General features: G+C 40.2%; 2 protein-coding genes across 7 annotated transcripts; both read left to right on the forward strand.

Annotated features, from left to right (window-relative positions):
- Positions 1-2009: 2009 nt before the first annotated feature.
- On the forward strand, positions 2010-4803 carry LOC104381360 (fatty acid-binding protein, liver). Its single transcript, XM_009989057.2, has 4 exons — positions 2010-2142; positions 3174-3346; positions 3611-3700; positions 4753-4803. Exons 1-4 carry the CDS (start codon positions 2010-2012, stop codon positions 4801-4803), a joined length of 447 nt encoding a protein of 148 aa, XP_009987359.2.
- A 3848-nt stretch (positions 4804-8651) lies between these two features.
- Positions 8652-19615, forward strand: SRSF10 (serine and arginine rich splicing factor 10). Of its 6 annotated transcripts, XM_086626287.1 has the most exons (7): positions 8652-8752; positions 10866-10970; positions 12730-12833; positions 14480-14642; positions 14941-14994; positions 15165-15266; positions 18360-19613. In XM_086626287.1, exons 1-7 carry the CDS (start codon positions 8688-8690, stop codon positions 18376-18378), a joined length of 612 nt encoding a protein of 203 aa, XP_086482413.1. In that variant the 5' UTR covers positions 8652-8687; the 3' UTR covers positions 18379-19613. The 6 variants fall into 6 exon arrangements, with proteins under 6 accessions (XP_086482413.1, XP_086482409.1, XP_086482410.1 ...); XM_086626283.1 differs by having other exon boundaries at positions 15165-19615; XM_086626284.1 differs by having other exon boundaries at positions 14944-14994; positions 15165-19615.
- The last annotated feature ends 101 nt before the right edge of the window (positions 19616-19716 follow it).

The following is a 19716-nucleotide window of genomic DNA, read 5'->3' on the forward strand; positions in this document are numbered from 1 at the left end:
GAGTTTTTTTGTATTGAATCACTACACGTTAGTGATTATCTTGAAGCTGACAAATGCTTGTGCGTGTGTACTATTAAACTTGTACCCTTGGTGACACCTCAGCACTGTTGTCAAGTACGTTCATCTTGAAATCAGTTGTCCTGCATGTGGGAAGTCGGGAATTTTCCTAAGTGCTGTGCTGAATCAGGGCCTTGAAACCTATGCCATATGGGAAGAAAACAAGGCAGTGACATTTTCCAGGCTTGGTTCTTTAGAGAGGAACACATCCAGCTTCTGTATTTTCTGACACACAGTAACACATTTACACAAAAGGACCAAGTGAACGTCTGCAGAGGTGGACCCAGAGCCTTCCATCCTGCTGAACACCTATTTTCTTTAGAATCAGAGAGATCTTTAGGTTTATCAGTTATGTTAGATTACTCTGGATGTAGAAAGAAGTGTGGCCTCTCAACTGCTCTGAAGCCACAGCTACACTCCCAGCTTCTACCAGTAACACTGTATCAGTGAGAGATAAAAAAGTGATTGTATTCCTAATAGAGTCATCCAGCTAAATGCATTTATTCAGCAAAATAGCATCTTACCTTGCTCCACAAGCTAGTATAAACTGTCCTCACAATAGCAGTATCTTTCCCCATTATTTGAGGGACACTGGTGTTCCAGTGCCAACATAAAAGAGCACAGCAATCCTGTACAGGATTGCCAATCATTTGACCAAAGGCAGTTACATTTCAGACATTACTTAAATTAAATGTATATAATTTATATTATTAAATTTAAGACTATTAAAAAGTGAGAGCTTAGCTAATTGTCTAGATTTATCTCACAGTGAATGAAGAAAAGCAGATGGCATCACTAACATTACCCTATGGTAAAACAGATGAACCATGTCCCAGAGTAACTCCAGTATAAACATGGACCTTTTAGAGCCATGTGTGTTACACCCCACACATAAACATGGCCTTATTCATTACCAGCACCTCACCCTTGCAACTCAGGTATTATCATATGTACAGGGAACTACAAAACTGGCTCTTTATGTGCAACTTTTTTTTAAATTACACACTAAAAAAGAAGTTGTGAATTTGTAAGAAAAAGTTCAGCATTGGTTTTCTATTTAAATAGAAGAATTACTGACCAGTATGGGGTGATAAAAGTTAACTTAGAAAGGTCACCCACCCCTGGGATACAGGCTCTATTTGAATTAAGCAATGTAATTGCAAGACACACAATCTAATGAATGTATTCCAAAATCAACAGTCAGGCTTGCACAGACAGTAAGGAATATCACTCCATAGCTATAACAAGTGAGGAATTCTTGGTGCAATCAGTGAGAAGAAAAATAACACATCCCATTTACTTCTTTCATTTCAGTATCAAGCAATGTTCCATGTTTCATTTTACCTTTAATCTTCTATTTATGCAGTGATCATTAAAAAAAAAAAAACAACAGACCAACTGAATTTAATGCAGATTGAGATGCACATTACTGACATCTACTGGATAAAGTCATAACTGCCTGTCCCACTCCAACACGATTTTCCCTGTCCTCAAGCAACCGAAGGCCCACAATTTTGGCAGAAAGAGCTGTGATTTATTCCCTTGGATAAGGTCCAAGTGTCCATAGAAGAGAATATTGTGATAATTAGGAAGTTCCTGCTGCAAGATGGTAATTATCTCACATCTATTGTAAGTTATGCCATTTTACCTAAAGAATTCTATCCAAAACACAGAAAAGGCATTAAACATAGAAGCTGTGAACAGAAGAAAACAAATTAATCCATGCAACACTTTACAACGATTATGACTAATTACCTGAGTTCAGTAACCCACAATAAACACAACATCCCAAACCAGGTGGTCAAGGTAAGACTTGCTACAAAGCAGAATGAACTTGAGGTTATGATCATTAAGAATAAATAAACGATTAATAATTGTTGTTTCATGGTTAATAATTAGCCAGTCATCTCACAATTTGGGCTGGCCTTTCCCTTTCCATAAATAGCGTGTGAATGACCAGGGAGAGCCCTCACTTTCCTGCTAGCATCACTGCCCTAAGCTGCGTTACAGCACCCACGATGGCGTTCAGTGGGACCTGGCAGGTCTACGCTCAAGAGAACTATGAACCATTCCTGAAAGCTCTTGGTAAGTGCCTAGTTCCTCCTGAAATAATTTGCTCGGATTGAAACACACACTTTGCCTTACCTTTTTCATTACTCTATTATATTGTTTGTTTGTTTGCATTGCAAACTACCCTCTGCCAGGTAAGGCTGTCATGTCTAATTCGGAAATTAGAAGAAGTTGAAAATCGTACAAATCGATGTAGAAAGGTTAGAGATAACCCCTAAATCCCTATCTTAACATGAGTCCCTCACGAAGAAGAGGTATATCAGAAATCATCTTGTTTTGATTAACACGTAACTTTATAAATACGTTTATCTAGAAACCAGCCATCAGTGACACGTACAGATTCCCAACGCGCTATTAGCAGTGCAGGCACTTTCTACAGCACTGGTGCTTAACGTATGTGATAGCTGCTTAGTAATCCATAAGGAATAGTCTCATTGGTTATGACGTAATAGGTGCCTACATTAATAAAAACGCACTTACCCTCTTGACGATCTTGACAAAACATTCACATCGGGGTTTTTAAGGGTATATAAGAGATATCCAGTAGAATAAAATTCAGTTACAGCTGAAAAGCCTATTCCTACAGCATGACGCCCGACCCAATCCCTCTACTGCTACAGATGACACTCTCAAATCATACCAGAGACACCCCCACAAGGTAGTTTGGGGGTACTTGCACTGTCGCAGCTCTGACTAGACAGATAACCCCCACCTCCAACGGCCCTGGGAACAAGTGAGGGAAACAAAACAGCACACACACGGTTTTCTTCATGAAGAAGTGTTATCACATGGCAAGTCATTACTGAAAATAAACAACACATGTTCTGACTAACAAATATAGTACCAAAATCTTTACAGACTAGATGGAATGGACCAAGATGTCCATAGAGAAGTGAGGAATTCAAAATAGGATTTATCTTTTAACTTGGACATCACTTTCTATGACTGTTTGTATCTTTTGCACCTTTATTAGAGAAAATAATTTGCTATTTCATATCGACACACTACTTCATAAAAGAAAAAGTCTTTTTTTACCTTTTTTACAGCATTGCCAGATGATCTTATCAAAGCCGCCAAAGACATTAAGCCTGTTGTTGAAATACAGCAAAAAGGAGATGACTTTGTTGTGACATCGAAAACACCCAAGCAATCTGTAACTAACTCGTTTACGCTGGGAAAAGAGGCTGAAATCACTACTATGGATGGCAGAAAGCTAAAGGTAAGACTTTTCAGGAACAATTGCATCTCTTTATTCATCCTCAGACTTCAGTTTCTGAAACTTGTTTGGACCATTTTCACTCCCATGCACTTCTACCATTTCAACAAACAGAAATGCTTCTCCTAAAACTCTTACTAAAATGCTGTGGTCTCCAGTTTAAATTAGCAGATGTGATTATGAAGCATTGTATAATTTATTTCCTATTTATTCGAATTGAATTCCAAAATCTAAAATTTTTTACAATTTTTAAATCTGCTTCAACAGTGTACTGTGAACATGGTAAATGGGAAACTTGTGTGCAAATCCGAAAAATTCTCTCATGAGCAAGAAATTAAAGGAGGCGAAATGGTGGAGGTAAGTGCTAGAAAATAATGGCATATTAAGAAAAATGCTGAAGGAAAAGGTGTTCCATGTTAATTAGCTCTTAGTGTAGGCTCAATACCCTACAAAAATCCTGGCCCCCAAATTACTACATTACTTGCAGAATTCCTTACAGGTGCTTAAATCTGCAGACGGAGAATTTCAGTATTTCAAACTAACCACAGTTAGTGGAAACTATTTATGTTTCTTATTAAATCCAACTGCCTTAGCTGACATTCCTTTAAACATTGCTCATATATTTGATGCATCCTGCTCAACAAATCTTTTGTTAATCACTATGCTGGGGCCAATTCCAGGCACTGAGACGTGAACGGCTTTAGCTGCTGAGCATGTGGCAGAAAGACTCCTTGTAAATTCCTCCCGATTAATAGAGCAGTGTTTCCACCCTTAGCTCCAGCCACAGCACTAGCTTTGAAAGGCAAGTCAAGGCTGAGCCAAACCTGGAAATTTACAATACATCTGTTCCACCTACAAATCTTCAAAGTTCTTTAGTTAGTTCTAAATCGTTCAGTACTGACAAAGAGCTTTTCTCTACAGAGTTGAGCTCATTAGGCTTCTAAGAAGTGTCCACTTGTACAAAGACTACAAGAAGGACAGCTAACTACATTAAAGTTATATGTTTTGCACAGACAACTTCCTAAGATCATTTTGAGTACATCAAACTACTTTTCTAACATTAAGTAAGCAAAACAACAGGCAAAAGAATGCATTGCTACATCAGAGAGTGGATTTCTCTTACAAGAAGCACATCTTTCTTGTAGTATCTAGGATAGCCCTCCAAGCAAAGTGATAAAATGTAGTTGATGAGGGCATTTATGTTTAGATTTTCCATCTTCAGAATTAGTTCTGTAAAAAATCTTTCCTTGATATGAATATTATACACATATTTATAGGCAGGTACTGTAAATGTATTTTCTTATGGAATAAGATGGATTTATAAATGAATTACAGAAACTTCTAGCCACTTAGCTATAAGCAGATTTCCTAAAGTCTAAACAAAGTTTACGCATATTTTTCTTCTACAGAAAATGACTTTTGGTGGAGTGACATTTATCAGAAGAAGCAAGAGAGTTTAAAGACAGATCACCATCTTTGTGACATCTTTACACACCTAAAATAAAGTGGTTTCCACAAGATGTGATCTTTGTTACCTGAGAAAATGGTACAGAAGATAATTATGATTTCTATTCTCCTTTCACACACGCACCACTTCCCGTTATTATAAGATGGTTTTACCTGAGTGCATTTATGGATCCTTTCTGTACTCAAAGTGACAGAAGTCTGCCTCTCAGATACCCAATCCGGACATTAACTGGAACATTACAATTTATCATAGCAATCCTTGGGAGCAGACAAAAGCTGATAGAAATGCTTACTGATTTCTTAAATAATGAACATACTCAGCTTTAGTTCTTTCGTCTAGTAAAGTTCGGTCTTCTACTAAAACCCTTTCTCTATAACCTAGCGAGCAAAGAACAATTACACATTTGTTCAGCTGATCTGCACCACGTGTCTGTAACAGGAATAGAAACAGTAATGTTTTAAAAGCTATGAAGTATTTAACAGTCATAAACAATTGCAAAGTAATAACAGGAATGACTGCTTTTAAACTGAAGTGCACAAGAGTACAATTAAACAAAAATGAGGCACTACAAAAGTAAAGGAATTAAATACTCTTCCAATTTGCAATGTACTCCCAATATCTGCTTGTCATGGCTCGAGTTTGTGAAGCTCAAGTACAACTAGACCATTATGTTCAGATTATGTGTGTCTACTGAAGTATAAATGCCCAGTATGAAGTATAAAATACCCTACTTCACTGTTCACTGCTGATCAGATCCTAGTATTCTATTAGCAGTCCTATTTCATACTTATTTAAGTCACTGTAGATTTGTTAGAATTGGTCTTGGCTGTAAGACCTCCACGAAAAACTTGCTGGACTGATTACACCATTTAAAAACCTCATGGGGAGGTTTTATCCCAGTTAAGAGTGCTGAGTCTACATTTCCAATGCTAGAAGGGTGGTTTGTGAGGGGGAAGCTTGTGTTTTAGTAAATAACATTTGCAACATGACATAAGCAAGCTGGGAAGTGTATTCTTACTCTGGGATAAGACTGTCTTCATGGGGAGTTTTACTGGCATAACCGTGCAATCATTATTGTGCTCATTTTGCTTCCCAGGCAGTTCTAATGCTAAGGAGGCTTTGGCAGACTAAATTAAATTCCATGGGAGTTACACATAAATAAGACCAACAGAACAGAAATCAAGATACTGGTAAAACTCAGGAAGAAGGCTGCTCTAAAGCACCCACACTGCAAAAAGCCATATAAGAGCCTGAAACACTTCTGTTTGGAAGTTGCTGGGTAACTGCTGCTAACTACACAATGAAACACTACAAAACAGAGCACAGTTTTCCAACAGCAAACTCACAGAACACTGCAAGTCTTCAGTGACCCAATGCTGTATCTGTAGTTGTAGGATACAAAATATGAGACACTTCAGTTTCATTTCTATACTAACGCAAAGACCGTTCCTTACTCTGAATGCTACACTTCACAGCCTGTGTCCTGGTTTGGGCCGGGACAGAGTTAGGGGCCATATTGTGTGCCACAACCAACGCGGGGCCCGAAGGGTTGAGGTAACCTTGTGGTCTGAGTAGATGCAGTGCTTATCACCCACAGGTCTCTTTCCCTTTTCCCCTTTAATGCTCTTCCTGCAACAAGCACTGCACCTACTCAGACTACGTTATCAAAGCAATGGCAGACTGCCCCGTGCAAATCCTCACTTGGATGTGTCTGCAGTCTTGGAAGCTTGACTACGTTCTCTTACAGGGGTAGGAGGTCGTTAGGAAACAACAATTATTCACTTTGATACATTATGACATAAAATGGGAATGATGTTAAAGCCAAAGGTGTGTATATTTGTTTGCTTTTTAAAAGAAACGAGAAGGTCTTATTTGGGTTCAGTAACTACTCAGATATTGCCAGCTCACGTGACATAATCTGCTCTGCAAACTCGCTTCTTCCCCATTCAACCCCTTATCAAAGTTCAACCTCAATACATGAAAACAGGTATACAAAGGTGGCTTAAGTCATAGCTTGTAGATGACACACACTAAACCCACACTAATCCTATAGAATTTAAACTGATGCTAAACCATTTCAGTTTGAAAGCACTACAAATTCTTAAAAGAATATTTCACCTTACTTACTTCACAACTGCGGCGATTTAGCATTTCCAACAACTGTGCCAACCTTTTCAATCCAACAGCAACATTCTTCTGCCACAGGACATCTCAGATTTAGGTGAAATATTCGGTGCAGTTCCTTACATGAAGCAGTCAAAACCCGAAGGATTTTGATCAGATTGCGAACCTTGCCACATTGCCCGAAGTAATCTATCATTTCTGGATGACAGACTCTTACAGGTTTGTATGATGGCACTGGATCCACTCTTCCACAAAACCAAGTGAATTTTTCTGCAAAAGACTTCATGAGAGTATTTATAATCTTATTTGGATATTGTTCAAAACTGTTCATTTCCAATTCGAAAAGCTCTGCAAGGGTAATCCTGACAGCAAGGAATTCCATCCATCACCAAACTCCATTCTTTGGCGATTCCATTGTTTTTCAGAATGTCTATGGCAGGGATTTTTTCTGCTTTGGCATAGCTGCTTTGTCACACACTCCCACCATAATTTCAGTCTCTGATGTGCTTTCTTGGCTTGATTTTCACATTCTTTTGATGACTTGTGTAAGCGGATCTGTGTATGTATCGCCCAAGGTAACACACTCAACCTGCTGCTAGCATACTTAGTACAGAATAATGTTAACTGTAAATATTAAATGAGAAAAACATTGTCAGAGACTCCCATCTTTTTTCTGCAGAGTCCTGGACGCAGACCACTGAGCACACAACCACCATCATTTTCTTTTTTTCACACGAGCAGCATGTATAGTTGACAAACATCTCCAGTGTCAGTGATTGAACTTCAGCTGTCATTCAAAACCTGTAGAAATGTCAGGCAATTGAGCGCGATATTGCCAGGATACGACGGCAGCATCCACCCACCAGTTCTCATTCATGTTCTGCCATTAAAAAGTGAAAATACACTAGTAACGGGTAGGGCTGCTATAAACTCTTTACATCTTTTTCTCTCATCTGCAGTTCGCTGAACATTCCTCACTCACACCAGCACTGCTCCAGACACCGCTTTATTGAGCTCACCATCAAGTCACTGCAGCCGTTCGCTCACGCATCGGCCATTTACCTGCCTATATACCTCGAGTCACGCATTAAGGCGTTAAGGAATAATCCCTCTCCCCCCCTACAACAAAAAGGGCTGCTCCTTTGCGAACAGTGCTGCTCTACAGCTGCCCAACGGAACTCCCGGGGCACAGCCCCGCTGTCAGTAACGGGGCGCAGAACTGCTCCCTCGGGCCACGGGAAAAGCCCAGACACCCCGGCCAGCCGCCGCGTCAGCCCTCTGTGCTGGCTGACTGCACACGAGCAAGCCGAGGCGCCGAGAGGCGGCTGCGTGAGGCTGGAGACACTCCACTCGCCTCACGGCAGCGTTCCCGCCTCCATCTTGCCCGCGCGCTTCTCCTTCCTTCGGCGGGAAAACGCGGCGGCCGCCGTGGCGGCGCAGCGCGCATGCGCGGGCCGTGCCCGGAGGGCGGGGGGGGGCGCCCCGGCGCGAGCTGCGACAGCGGGCGGCAGAGCTCTGCGCATGCGCACACCCCCAGCGAGCGGAGCGCGCAGGCGCCGTGAGGGCAGGGCCGGTTTTGGCGCCGGCAGCCTTCGCGGAGCCGCGCCGGAAGCCGCTCGGGAAGTCTCGCGAGAGGCGGCGCGCGGGCGGCGGTGGCGCTGCGCGCAGCTCTGGAGGGTCGCTCGCCTCAGCCGCTCGGCTCCCGCAGCGCCTGGGCCCCGCCGCTCGCTCGCTCCCTGCCCCGCCGCCGCCATGTCCCGCTACTTGCGCCCCCCCAACACCTCGCTCTTCGTGCGCAACGTGGCCGACGACACCCGGTGAGTGGGGGCGGGCGCTGGCGGGGCGCGGGGGCCGCGCAGGCTTTGGCGGGCTCGCTAGGCCGCGCGGGCGGCTGCGGCCGGCGGGGCGCGGGGGCCCTCCCGGAGCGGGGGGGGGAAGGAGGGAGGCCGACCTGCTCCCTCCCGCCTTACCTCTCCCCCTGCCTCGCCTTTTGCGCCCTTCTCCTCTCCCGCCTCGCGGTGCTGCTCGGTTTCCCTCCTCGCCGCGAGGATCGGTCTCAAAACAACGTCTCGAAAGAACAAAGCTGGGCCAGAAGAGAGTGGAACTGCCGCTCCCGCGGTTGAGTTCGTCCAGCGGGAAATCCAGGCGGGATTCGCATGTCCGCTCGCGGGATAGCCGCCCGTGCCCCTTAGCAGTGCTCAGCAGCCGCTGGAGTTCGGAATGCTCCTTTGAGACACAGCGGTTGTTATGGAAGGGAGAAAACAGCGCTTTCGCGGGGGCTGTCCCCAAAATTCTTGGCGTAGTTGGTTCCGTTAGTCTGGTAATTGCTACCAGTTCGGGTGGAATGTTATTGCGTTAATTATGTGCTGTGTTCTCTTACGACACTCAGCACAGAGGGGGGAGAACAATGCTTTTTCTCCGATTTAATAATTGTATTGTAGCAAATATTCCATAGGGACTAAATAGTGCAGCAACTTAGTGAAATAATTTTTCGTAGCAGATTAAAATAATTTAAAAGCGTGTGTTGCACAGGTTCTTATTTATTGCTTGGATGTTTTTAGTGAACTGCTAGATTTCTCCGTTTCTGTTTTGCAGTTTATCTTTTTTGTGTTTATTATTAGCCGCGAGACATTTATAGAGCGTGTTAGTATAGAATGCATATGTAAGTTAGAGCACTCATATGTTGTTAATTATTGTAGAATTTGTATGGTATGGAGGTCCCTGTAAAGTCTAGTTGTATCAAATTCAAGCATGAGTTTTCAAACTTGCTGCCTGGGCGACTTGCACCAAATTTGTTCAGTAACTAACAGTACCATGGGCACAATGGAATTAATTAGGAACCTTATCGTGGTCAAAAGCGCAAATGGTTTCAAATTAAAATTTTATTTAATTTTTAGTGAGTTTTCTTTCCTCTTGCTGGTAGTTTATTTTACTGTAAGAACAGTCAGAGAGGACTCTTACTTCCAGACTTTTTAAATGTGGGTCGTATGGAAGTTTTCACCATGAGCTTGTGATTAAATGGTACGTTCTTCTGAGAGGTGGTTTCATTGTGAGATCTTGATGTTGGTTGTTGTGGTTCCCTTCTGCTGTCGTTGACTATATGCGCTGCAGATGCCTTCCCAACGGTTGTGAGAGAGGAGTGAATAGTAGTAACTCTTTTATACCACGTAAATAAGGTATTACGTCAATCTTTCTCATACAGGTCATTGTCCTCAAATGACAAAAATACATGTAAAGAAGCCGATGTGGTAAAGAAACCTCTCTGTTGAGGAGACAGTAGTTGTTCCAAGTATAGTTACAGATCTGTTCGTCAGTTTTGTGCTCAGCTCTCTTAAAGCCACCTCTTTGGAAAAGCTGTCCTAAGGGCGTGAATGGTTGCTCACTCAAGTTTTGTTCTATTTGATGTGGTTGTAAGTATTGATTATTCTATGGAAATGAGTTTATGTGACTGGTTTATTCCTGTACTGTTTCTCTGGATCTTACACTTGATGTTTGCATGTTGCAAAAGCATTGTCAAGTTACATGAGGTACTTGAATAACAATAATTCTTGGATCCTTCTTTTCACTTTCTGCCCACCTTTGCTAGTACATCCTGCGTTGACTTGACTAATGCGTGTCACTTCTCAGTTTACTCTTCTGTTGTGGAGTTTTGCTGAACACTGGTTTCAAAATGCCAGAGTGTATCTTAAGCATCCTGTGTCTGGAGTGTTTCAGAAGAGCCTAGTGTGTTCTTAATGATAAACTGCTCAAACAAACACCGTTTTTCCCCAAAAATGTTTTGCTACATGCATCTTCTGCCAACTGCTTCCAAAAAGATGGGTGGGTCATATTGATGATAGATTTTTTAATTTTTTTTTTTATATTCTTTGGTGGATGTTTTGTAACACCTTAAACAGTAAAGAAACATATAAGATGTTTGTGATGTTCTAGGTCTGAAGACTTGCGCCGTGAATTTGGTCGTTATGGGCCTATAGTTGATGTATACGTTCCACTTGACTTCTACACTCGTCGTCCCAGAGGATTTGCTTATGTTCAATATCCTTTCTTCAGATGGCTGATTAGTGAGGGGTGTTGAAGTTTGCAATTCAAGTTTGTGTCAGAGGTAACAAATCTAAATGAAAAAGCAGTTTACTTGTGTGTTGTATCTAATGAGTGTCTTACTTATTTTGTGGTGTTTCGTTATTTTTTAAAATTAACTTCTCTCAATTGTTCTTTGCCTTTTTGCGAGACTTAAATCAAGTCCAGTAATATAAAAGCTTGCTTATGTCACTGAAATTAATACTATATGATTTAAATGAAAATTTATCGCTGACTCAAAATTGTCTAGCACGTTTTTATTATCACTGGTATGTAAGTAAACTTGTGCTTAGCAAACTGTGGCTGGTATTCATTGTTAATTTAACAAATGGAAAATGGAATCACTTGATCAAAATCAGATTGTATAAAAAAAAAAATGAGGTGAACTTTCTTTAATATTGTCCCCTAATTTACTGTCCTCTGTTGTTGCCTCAGAATGTAAAGCTGTACAGTAATGGCGACCCCAAAGAGAAAGCATGAAAGAACCTTTAGAGTAGAGTTCAACAATTAAGGCAAGTAGACAAGCCAAAGACCTCTTAAGGATCAGGCTTGAAGAGAAGGGAGAGTTTGGGAAAAGAAAAAATAAAGAAAAGCTGGAAGAAGGACAAGCCATAATGGGAGACAAAGCTTCGCTTTATCTACAAAAGGGGGAAAAGGTTGTTATTCAAAGTAAAAGATAAAGCCATCTGTCATTTTTGGCCAAGCATCTCATGACAAGTCCTTCTGACAAGCACTTAAAGAGTTAAAGGTCAAGATGAAGTTGAATGGTGGCCAAGATTAAAGGAGCCATACCTGATGTATCCTACAGAATAACAGTTTCTCTTCTGTTTGTCACGTAAGCAGTGGTTTGATGAATGGTTCTGGTTTGGTCCATTGACAAAACCTGTGATATCTCTCTCGGGAGTGCTGTTGTAACTGTGGTCTGGAATGAAAGTGCATCTGGTCTGGGTTTGTCGAGATATACAACATGATAGCTTAGTTTCTGGAGAGATGCTGCTGATGATGAACTGAGTTCCACAAGGAGAAGGGCAATTCCTGCTTTCGGGTCACCCAGCTGGAAGAAGGTGTGTACGTTACAGCAGTGGTCAGTCTTGCAGATTAAAACTAGTAATGTCTGTGTTACGGAACACCTGACCTGACGGTGCTGTAGGGTTTGATGTATGCTGGTATCTCGGACTGCTGGGGGTCTGTATACCTGGCCATGGCATTACATGATTTAAACTTAAAATCAGTTGGTGGGGAAAAAAAAAAATAAAGGAAAGCCTTATCTCAATTCTAAACTTAATAGGCACGTGTTAATTTTTACTGTCAGTATGCCTAACGTAACTTAAGAATTAGGGCTTAATTTTAGTAAAATCAGTGTAGAGAGAATCAAATGACTATTAACAAAGATATTTTGAAAAGGATACCGTTTGTTTTCCATGCATAAGTACAAGGGGGAGAAAAGTTAGAGCATCACATAGCAGCTGCTTGCTGATGGATAAGTTTATGGTCATATGAGATTTTAATTTTATTGTAGGAGTTCTCAGACAGCTGGTGGTTAATTAAAAAAACCCAACTTACTAGTGTGTACTGTAGCATGAGCAAAGGAACTTAAAAAAACCCAAAACAAAAAAAAAAACCTGTAAAATTAGAAAATAACTGATTTTTTTTTTTTTTATTTTAAATACCAAATCTGTAAACTGCTCAAATTCCCAAGTACCTTAACACTCACCACATTCGAAGATGTCCGTGATGCAGAAGATGCTCTCCATAATTTGGATCGGAAGTGGATTTGTGGTCGGCAAATAGAAATCCAGTTTGCACAGGGGGATCGGAAGAGTAAGTGCCTTGCGTGTGATTGTAGCCTTGGTGTTTAGTGCTGGGTGACATGACGTGGTGTTAATTGTTGTGATGTGTTCTTACTGGTGTGTAAATAGTATGTGGGTGTTGTGCTTTTATCCAGTAACTATTAATGACTCATTTTAATTAGAAACAGATAGCTAAGTCTAACGGTCACTTACCACAGTCTGATTCTTGCTGCTAGCTGGGAATTCTGAAGAGCTCTCTGCGCGGCTCTGTCAAGCTTTCTTTGCAGAAACACACTGTTGGAAATTCTCCCTGCCAAAACGAGTAGCCCAGTTTTAATGTATCGCAATGTTTATGTTGTGTCGAAGCGTATTGGTGATTCTGTGTTGACATTTCCCAGTGCAGTCCATTTTCCAGGGCTGAGATAATGTTTTCATTTGGCTTCAAGATAAAAGTAAATCTCAGTGTGTCTCAATTTAATATGGAACAGAAGTCTTATTTTCTGAACAGATAATTGATAACTTAAAATAACAGATAACATATTTTCTATGTTATTCATATACATATTCTTAATGTAGAGATAGATACAGATATTATATAAAAATAAAATGTGCTGTTGGCAAACCTAGCACGTACTTGTTGATCTAAACCAGGATTATAATACTTGTGCAGCTTGGGAGTAAAAGCACCTTAAAGATCTTTCAAAAATTATCAAAGAAACAACCTAACTGTCCAAGTTTCCCTCAAATTCACACATTTAACTTCTCTTGCAGTCGATGGTAATTATATGCTCTGAAGGACAAGCCTCTGTCCTGTATATAAACATGGGGATTTCTTCTAAGTTTCTGAACAAAAATTAACTAAATCTACCTTTAGTACTGTGAACAGCAGCACTTAAAACACAAAAATTGTAGCCATTTAGTACAGAAAGTGTTCATTACGGTACGATATATCTCAAATACTTTGAGCATGGTCTTTGGGGTTGAATGAGAACGGGATTTAATACAAAGGAAAGAGCTGTGCTGCTTAGAGAAAATACAACAGGAGACTATTAAGTTTCTTCTTCATTATTTTAATAATTGAGCTACAGAATGAATGTGCATTGTTGTACTGGCAGGGGGTTGCTTTTAGAATCAAACTTCTTACTGTGTGGCATCCATTGCTGCTTCTGTGTAAGCTGTATTTTAATCATTAAAGACTGTGGATCAGATGTAGTGTATGGTGCTGTGTGGTCAAGAAAATCGATGTTTAATTAATTCCCTGTTAGCTCTCACTTTTTTTGTAAATTCGGGAATGTTAGAATGTTTCAGTCATGAGTTTAGCCTGTTGTACCAGTTTCCAGGTGGCCTGAAATCACCTTAGCCAGTTCCATGTTCTGGTTTTATGGAGCGTTAGTCCTTTCTTGTTGTTTTTTGGTGTGGTGGTTGGTTGTGTTTTGTGTTTGGGGTTTTTTTTTCCTCTAGATTTATAATGCCTATGAAGCCGCATTAATTTTTGTCCAGTGGTTAAAGCAGCAAAAAGCATACAGCAATCTCGTCTGTCCTTTCCATAAACATGTCTGCTAGATTCATTAATTGGGCTCTCTGCTAAATACCAAATATGTGGATCAGTGGTGTCACTAAAGGGAAAGCAGGACATCTTTTTTAACCTCAAATGTTAAATATTGCTATTTTTTACAGCACCAAATCAGATGAAAGCCAAGGAAGGGAGAAACCTGTACAGTTCTTCTCGTTACGATGACTATGACAGATATAGGCGGTCTAGAAGTCGGAGTTACGAAAGGAGACGATCTAGAAGTCGTTCTTTTGATTACAGCTATAGAAGATCATATAGTCCCAGAAAGTAAGTGTAGTGTGTGTTTGGCTTCAACTGCACAGCGGTCTGTTGGAGGAGAAACACCATATTGACTATCTAATTTTTAAAACTTTGAATAATCTGTTTCTGTACTTGCTTTGTAATTACTTGTGGGAGTTACGTGTCTTGCATGCTACTTCAAATCAGAAATACTGAATGAAATGATTCTGTGCTTCCTTGGAGAATAACTAAAAGCAAGTGCACAGCTTGAAAAATAATTTATTAAGCGTTTGTATGCATACATGGGTATTTGTCACCGTTTACTTTTTCTGATGTACCTTTTTAGCAGTAGACCTACTGGAAGACCTCGTCGTAGCAGAAGCCATTCGGACAATGATAGGTAAAACACTTTTTACACCCTTTAATTTGAAAACTAGATCACTGTATTCTTTTAACTATAGGTTTTAAAAAAGTTTCTCCTGCAAAAACGGTAAACAATTTTTAATGTACTAGATGTCTAAGAATAGTGTTTTTACATTCAAATCTCCTCTCTCCCCTTTATTCTGATAGGTTCAAACACCGCAATCGATCTTTTTCAAGATCTAAGTCCAATTCAAGATCACGATCCAAGTCACAGCCCAAGAAAGAAATGAAGGCTAAATCACGGTCTAGGTCTGCATCTCACACCAAATCTAGAGGCACCTCTAAAACAGATTCTAAAACACACTATAAGTCCAGCTCAAGATATGAAAAGGAGTCGAGAAAAAAAGAACCAGCTAGATCCAAATCACAGTCAAGATCACATTCTAGATCTAGGTCAAAATCCAGATCAAGGTCGTGGACTAGTCCCAAGTCCAGTGGCCACTAACAATGTATCCATGTTGGTTTTAGGCATGTAAGATTCATTTACACACAGTTCAGTTTACTTAAATTATCAGGAATATGATGTTGCAACAGTGCTAAAAAAAAAAAAAAAAAAATTTCTTTGTCAGTTTTCCCTGTAGCCGACAATGGTTAAAATTAAAACAGTGTTGAGAAGCCACTGAGAGAGAGCGAGAGAGAGAATGTCCACTTGGTTAAATGTCATGGGCAGCTACTGATTTGGTTGTGGTGTCTCTATGTATATTTTTGTAAAGATTTGCATTTTTAATGCTTAGATATTGGTGATGACTTGATTGATCGTAACTTGCACCATTGTCCTATTAAAAATGTCATACCCGTAGAGAAATTGGTACCAGTTTGTGCCGAACGGTTAAACCAACTGTTTAACTGGTTCCTGAATGCTAAACTCTTGTGCTAGGACAGAAAACTGGACAGCTGTAGTGCACCACTGGCTGCTGTGAAATGCAGACTGGCAATTTGACGTTTCTGTTGTTCAGAGGCAGGTTTCTGCGTTCTCCGTGCCCACTGGCACAAGTAGGGTGGTCAGTGGAGCTCTGTGGAGAGAGACTTGGGCGATTGCTCTTTAACCCTGCCATCGGAGAGATGGTACTAACATTTTATGTACTACATGGGGAGAGAGTTGGGCTTGGAAGCTCGATCGGAGGTTGTGCAGTGTCGTGACTTGTCAGGATAGAGGCTTCACTGCTTTTGACCTGGCTGCTAGTACTGAATGTGTGAGGAGAAAGAACACCTTGAAATGGGAAATTCAGATTTCAGCAAATGGCAGAACAACTAAATATTAGGTCGTGTGTACATTTTATGCAGTTTTTGTATCTATTCTGAATTTTAGTGAGCAGTTAACCATAAAATTGCTTAGTTTTCCTGCTGTTAGATCCATGTAGATTGTTTCGAGTTGTGTGTGTACAGTATATAAGAACTAAACTTTTATGCCAATGACTCCTGTGGTTAGTTGGTGTATTCGTAGATATAAAACCGTAGCCATCTCTCTTCTTGAGTAACAAAGGCTTGCTTTTACACATCAAAAACTATTTGGCTGAGCAAGTCGGAATCACTTCTTCCTCAGAACCAGTAGTGGTTTGGTTACAAAGTTTCATTTTAGTTAAGAACAAATGTTTGAAGTTGAATATGAACAAGAGCTGCATCTCTAGCAATTTAGTTTATCACTAATGCAGTATATTTAGTAAATTGAATGTGAAAAATAACAAAACCAGTGTGTAATCTTACCAGTATTTCTCTAGAAGGCAAGATACTTTGTTAAGAAAATGGCTTTTGGCATTGTTTTTTCCTATTTACCTTCAAAAGCCAGCATCAAACACCTTGTGTTCCTTGCCCTTGTGTAGTAGCATATAAAGACATCGATTTCAAGAAGTTCCTTTTTAGAGAAATGTTTTAGGTTTGGGGTTTAGTGTTTTCAGCAGGGCCTTTGAAGAAATGCAGATGGCTTTTAAATATTGGCAGTGGAACGTGCTTAGGGGGTTGATTCTAGAATCTTTGTACGTTTGGTAGTATTTCTAACTTTTTCTTTCCTGTTTGCAGTTAATGTTCATGTTCTGCTATGCAATCATTTATATGCACGTTCCTTTAATTTTGTAGACTTTCCTGGATGTATAGTTTAAAAACAGCAAAAAGTCTATTTAAAACTGTAGCAGTAGCGTGCAGCTCTAGCAGAGGAAAGTTGTGGGATTAAACTTTGTATTTCCTTTCTTATAGAGGCTTCTAAAAAGGTATTTTTATATGTTCTTTTTAACAAATATTGTGTACTACCTTTAAAACATCAATGTTTTGATCAAAATAACTAAAGACCCAGCTTATTTTCTGCTTGCTGTAAATTTAGCAAACATGCTGTAATAAAAAAATGAAGGAAATACTGATCCACTGGAATTATTGTAGCTTTAGAATTTGACTCCAGAGCATGGTTAGGAGTAGAGCTATGCATCCCTTATGGAGTAAAATCCTTACTATGGTATTTCAGTCAAGTCAGGAATTTAACCATTCAATGTCTGAATAAATATCATTTCACATTTTAAAGGGGTACTAGACAAAATAAGAATGATAAGCATATGTTTTAGGCTAATATGTTGAAATTTCTTTGCCATTAACTTTCATTATTGCTGGATGGACTTCCCTGCGGTTATAATTCAGATATTGTCAGCCAGGTTATGAGCTACTTAAAATCAGCAACTGGAGATTCATGTAGAACCAAATTTCTAGTGTCATCTTATCGATGTATATTCGGCATACCAAAAATTGCAGCAGTGCACCACCAGCACTGGTTCTTTTTGCTGATGGTATTTGAAATTCGAGCTGCCTCCTGGCACTTGTAGTATTTACAACTTGTTCCTCTTATGCCACTGAATGAAAACAACTCTGAAAAGCACTTAATTGATAAACTCACTTCTACACTTCTGTGTGTTGAGCTGCGAGTATCTTGTAGCTGTCCATAAAAATGGCTTGTAAGGGCAGAAAACCCCACCCTTTTTCAGCTTTCTTAAATGAGTACAGTCTTCAAGACAAAACTCCTACTTCAGTGGTCCACCTGACCGTGTCGTAGGACAGCATGGTGACGATTTTGTCAGCAGCCTGCAAGGGATTGCTGCGTTTGATGTCTGTGTTAGTCCAGCCAGAATTAGAGCTGGACAGGTGGGAAGGAGGGAGGAGAACATCCTTGTGTCCAGGCTAAGGTTCTAATCTGAGACTGCAGAGTAACAGAAACTATACCTTAACTATTTTGTCAGCATGTCCTTATATTGTGTGTCTCAACATTTATGTATAGCACAGTTTAATTTTTGTTTTGAAAATCCAATTCATTGCAAGTATAATGTAGTATCTGACAGTTCTGATGGTTCTTTCTTTCTCTCCCAGAGGTAGGACTAAACTTTGACTTGACTTGTGTATATGAACAAGCCAGAAAAGCCGAACACAAACCCACGATGTTTCAAGAGTGCATGAATAAAGATGTTGTCCTAGTTCTTGCTCCCATGGAAAAATTGTGAAGAAGCTGTTCTGTGGGCCTTTCAGTTGGGGACGAGTTAGCAGGATGTGGCCAAAAGGGCAGGGAATGTTTATGCATTCATGCAAGTCAAGCCACAGCCCATCTAGATAAAACATCTCCCTTCCTTGATGCAGGTGTCCTAGTCCTGCTCCAAAAAACAGCAGTAGCCTGTCTTGTGCAAGCTACCTGCAGGTTATGCACAGCTGGAATGCAAGAACATAACGCAGGCTGCAAAAGATCATGTATAGGCATCTTTCTTTTGGAGTCTCAAGAACGGTGGGAATTATGTTTTTCTGTGGTAAACTAGATTTTGTCATTCCTGCAAAATTTGTAGAATTGAAGTAGTATGTAAAAATTCTGCTGAAAGGAACGGCTGTGCTCCAAAGTATCTGCAGCGTGTTGCTTTATCTCAGCAGTCTTAGAAGGCTCTATTGGAACTTCTTCTTTTTCACCTAAAGTCCATGCACCCAACTGGTAATTAAAAAGCTTAAATTTAGTGGTTAAGTAGCTGGGTGTTTAAATTAGGGACTGTGATAGACTGGTCTCTGAAAGCTAAATGTTATCCTTTCTCTGTCTTCTAAAGATGTTTAAATGTACAGTATAATGGCTTTATTCAAAGTGGAAATTTTCAATTTCAATGTTATTTTGAGCTCTCTTCTTGGAAAGAGCTGCTTTTTTTTTTTTCTCCTTTCTGTTTAGTCTGGGGTAACAGCTTGAAATATGTTCAGAGAAGGGCAATTGGATTGATTTACATTGCAGCACTGCTACTTGATTTTTTTTTTTTTGGCAGGGATGTTGCAGACTAACATTTTGAAGTACAAAGGGATAAACTTACACATTTTTAGGACATAATCACCCATTAATAATTGCTGGTTTTCTCCATTTATCTTGTAACTTGCTTAAAAAGTTTGTAGTCCATTGCTATAATATTTGTCTAAAGATGCTCTTACTGATGAGACTATTCTAGGAAGGGAAGACTCTGTACCCTGTAGTGTGTTTGATCAAAAGATGCTAATGTTTTATTCATACACATCCTTTCTTCTTGAGTTTTGTGTTCCATCTGTGCAAATAACCCTGTGAATTGGGAATAAAATGTACAAGTTTTGACTATAACTCGAGAGCACCTTCTGACTTCCTTAACGCAGCCGTAGTCTGTTGGGATGGAATACCCGAGGAATTTCCCCTAGCCCAGAGCCTTGAGCAGTGAGCCACTGGCAGAGGCTGCAG

The sequence above is a fragment of the Tauraco erythrolophus genome, chromosome 24, assembly GCF_009769465.1.
Source record: "Tauraco erythrolophus isolate bTauEry1 chromosome 24, bTauEry1.pri, whole genome shotgun sequence".
NCBI lineage: Eukaryota > Metazoa > Chordata > Aves > Musophagiformes > Musophagidae > Tauraco > Tauraco erythrolophus.

Excerpts from the sequence above, each read along its gene's own strand:
- SRSF10 (XM_086626283.1), top strand. The coding sequence starts at position 8,688 with ATGTCCCGCTACTTGCGCCCCCCCAACACCTCGCTCTTCGTGCGCAAC. Across the intron at positions 10,971-12,729 it reads AGAGGATTTGCTTATGTTCA|ATTCGAAGATGTCCGTGATG; the intron begins ATATCCTTTCTT and ends AACACTCACCAC. Across the intron at positions 12,834-14,479 it reads TGCACAGGGGGATCGGAAGA|CACCAAATCAGATGAAAGCC; the intron begins GTAAGTGCCTTG and ends TATTTTTTACAG.
- LOC104381360 (XM_009989057.2), top strand. The coding sequence starts at position 2,010 with ATGACCAGGGAGAGCCCTCACTTTCCTGCTAGCATCACTGCCCTAAGC. Across the intron at positions 2,143-3,173 it reads ACCATTCCTGAAAGCTCTTG|CATTGCCAGATGATCTTATC; the intron begins GTAAGTGCCTAG and ends CCTTTTTTACAG. Across the intron at positions 3,347-3,610 it reads TGGATGGCAGAAAGCTAAAG|TGTACTGTGAACATGGTAAA; the intron begins GTAAGACTTTTC and ends CTGCTTCAACAG.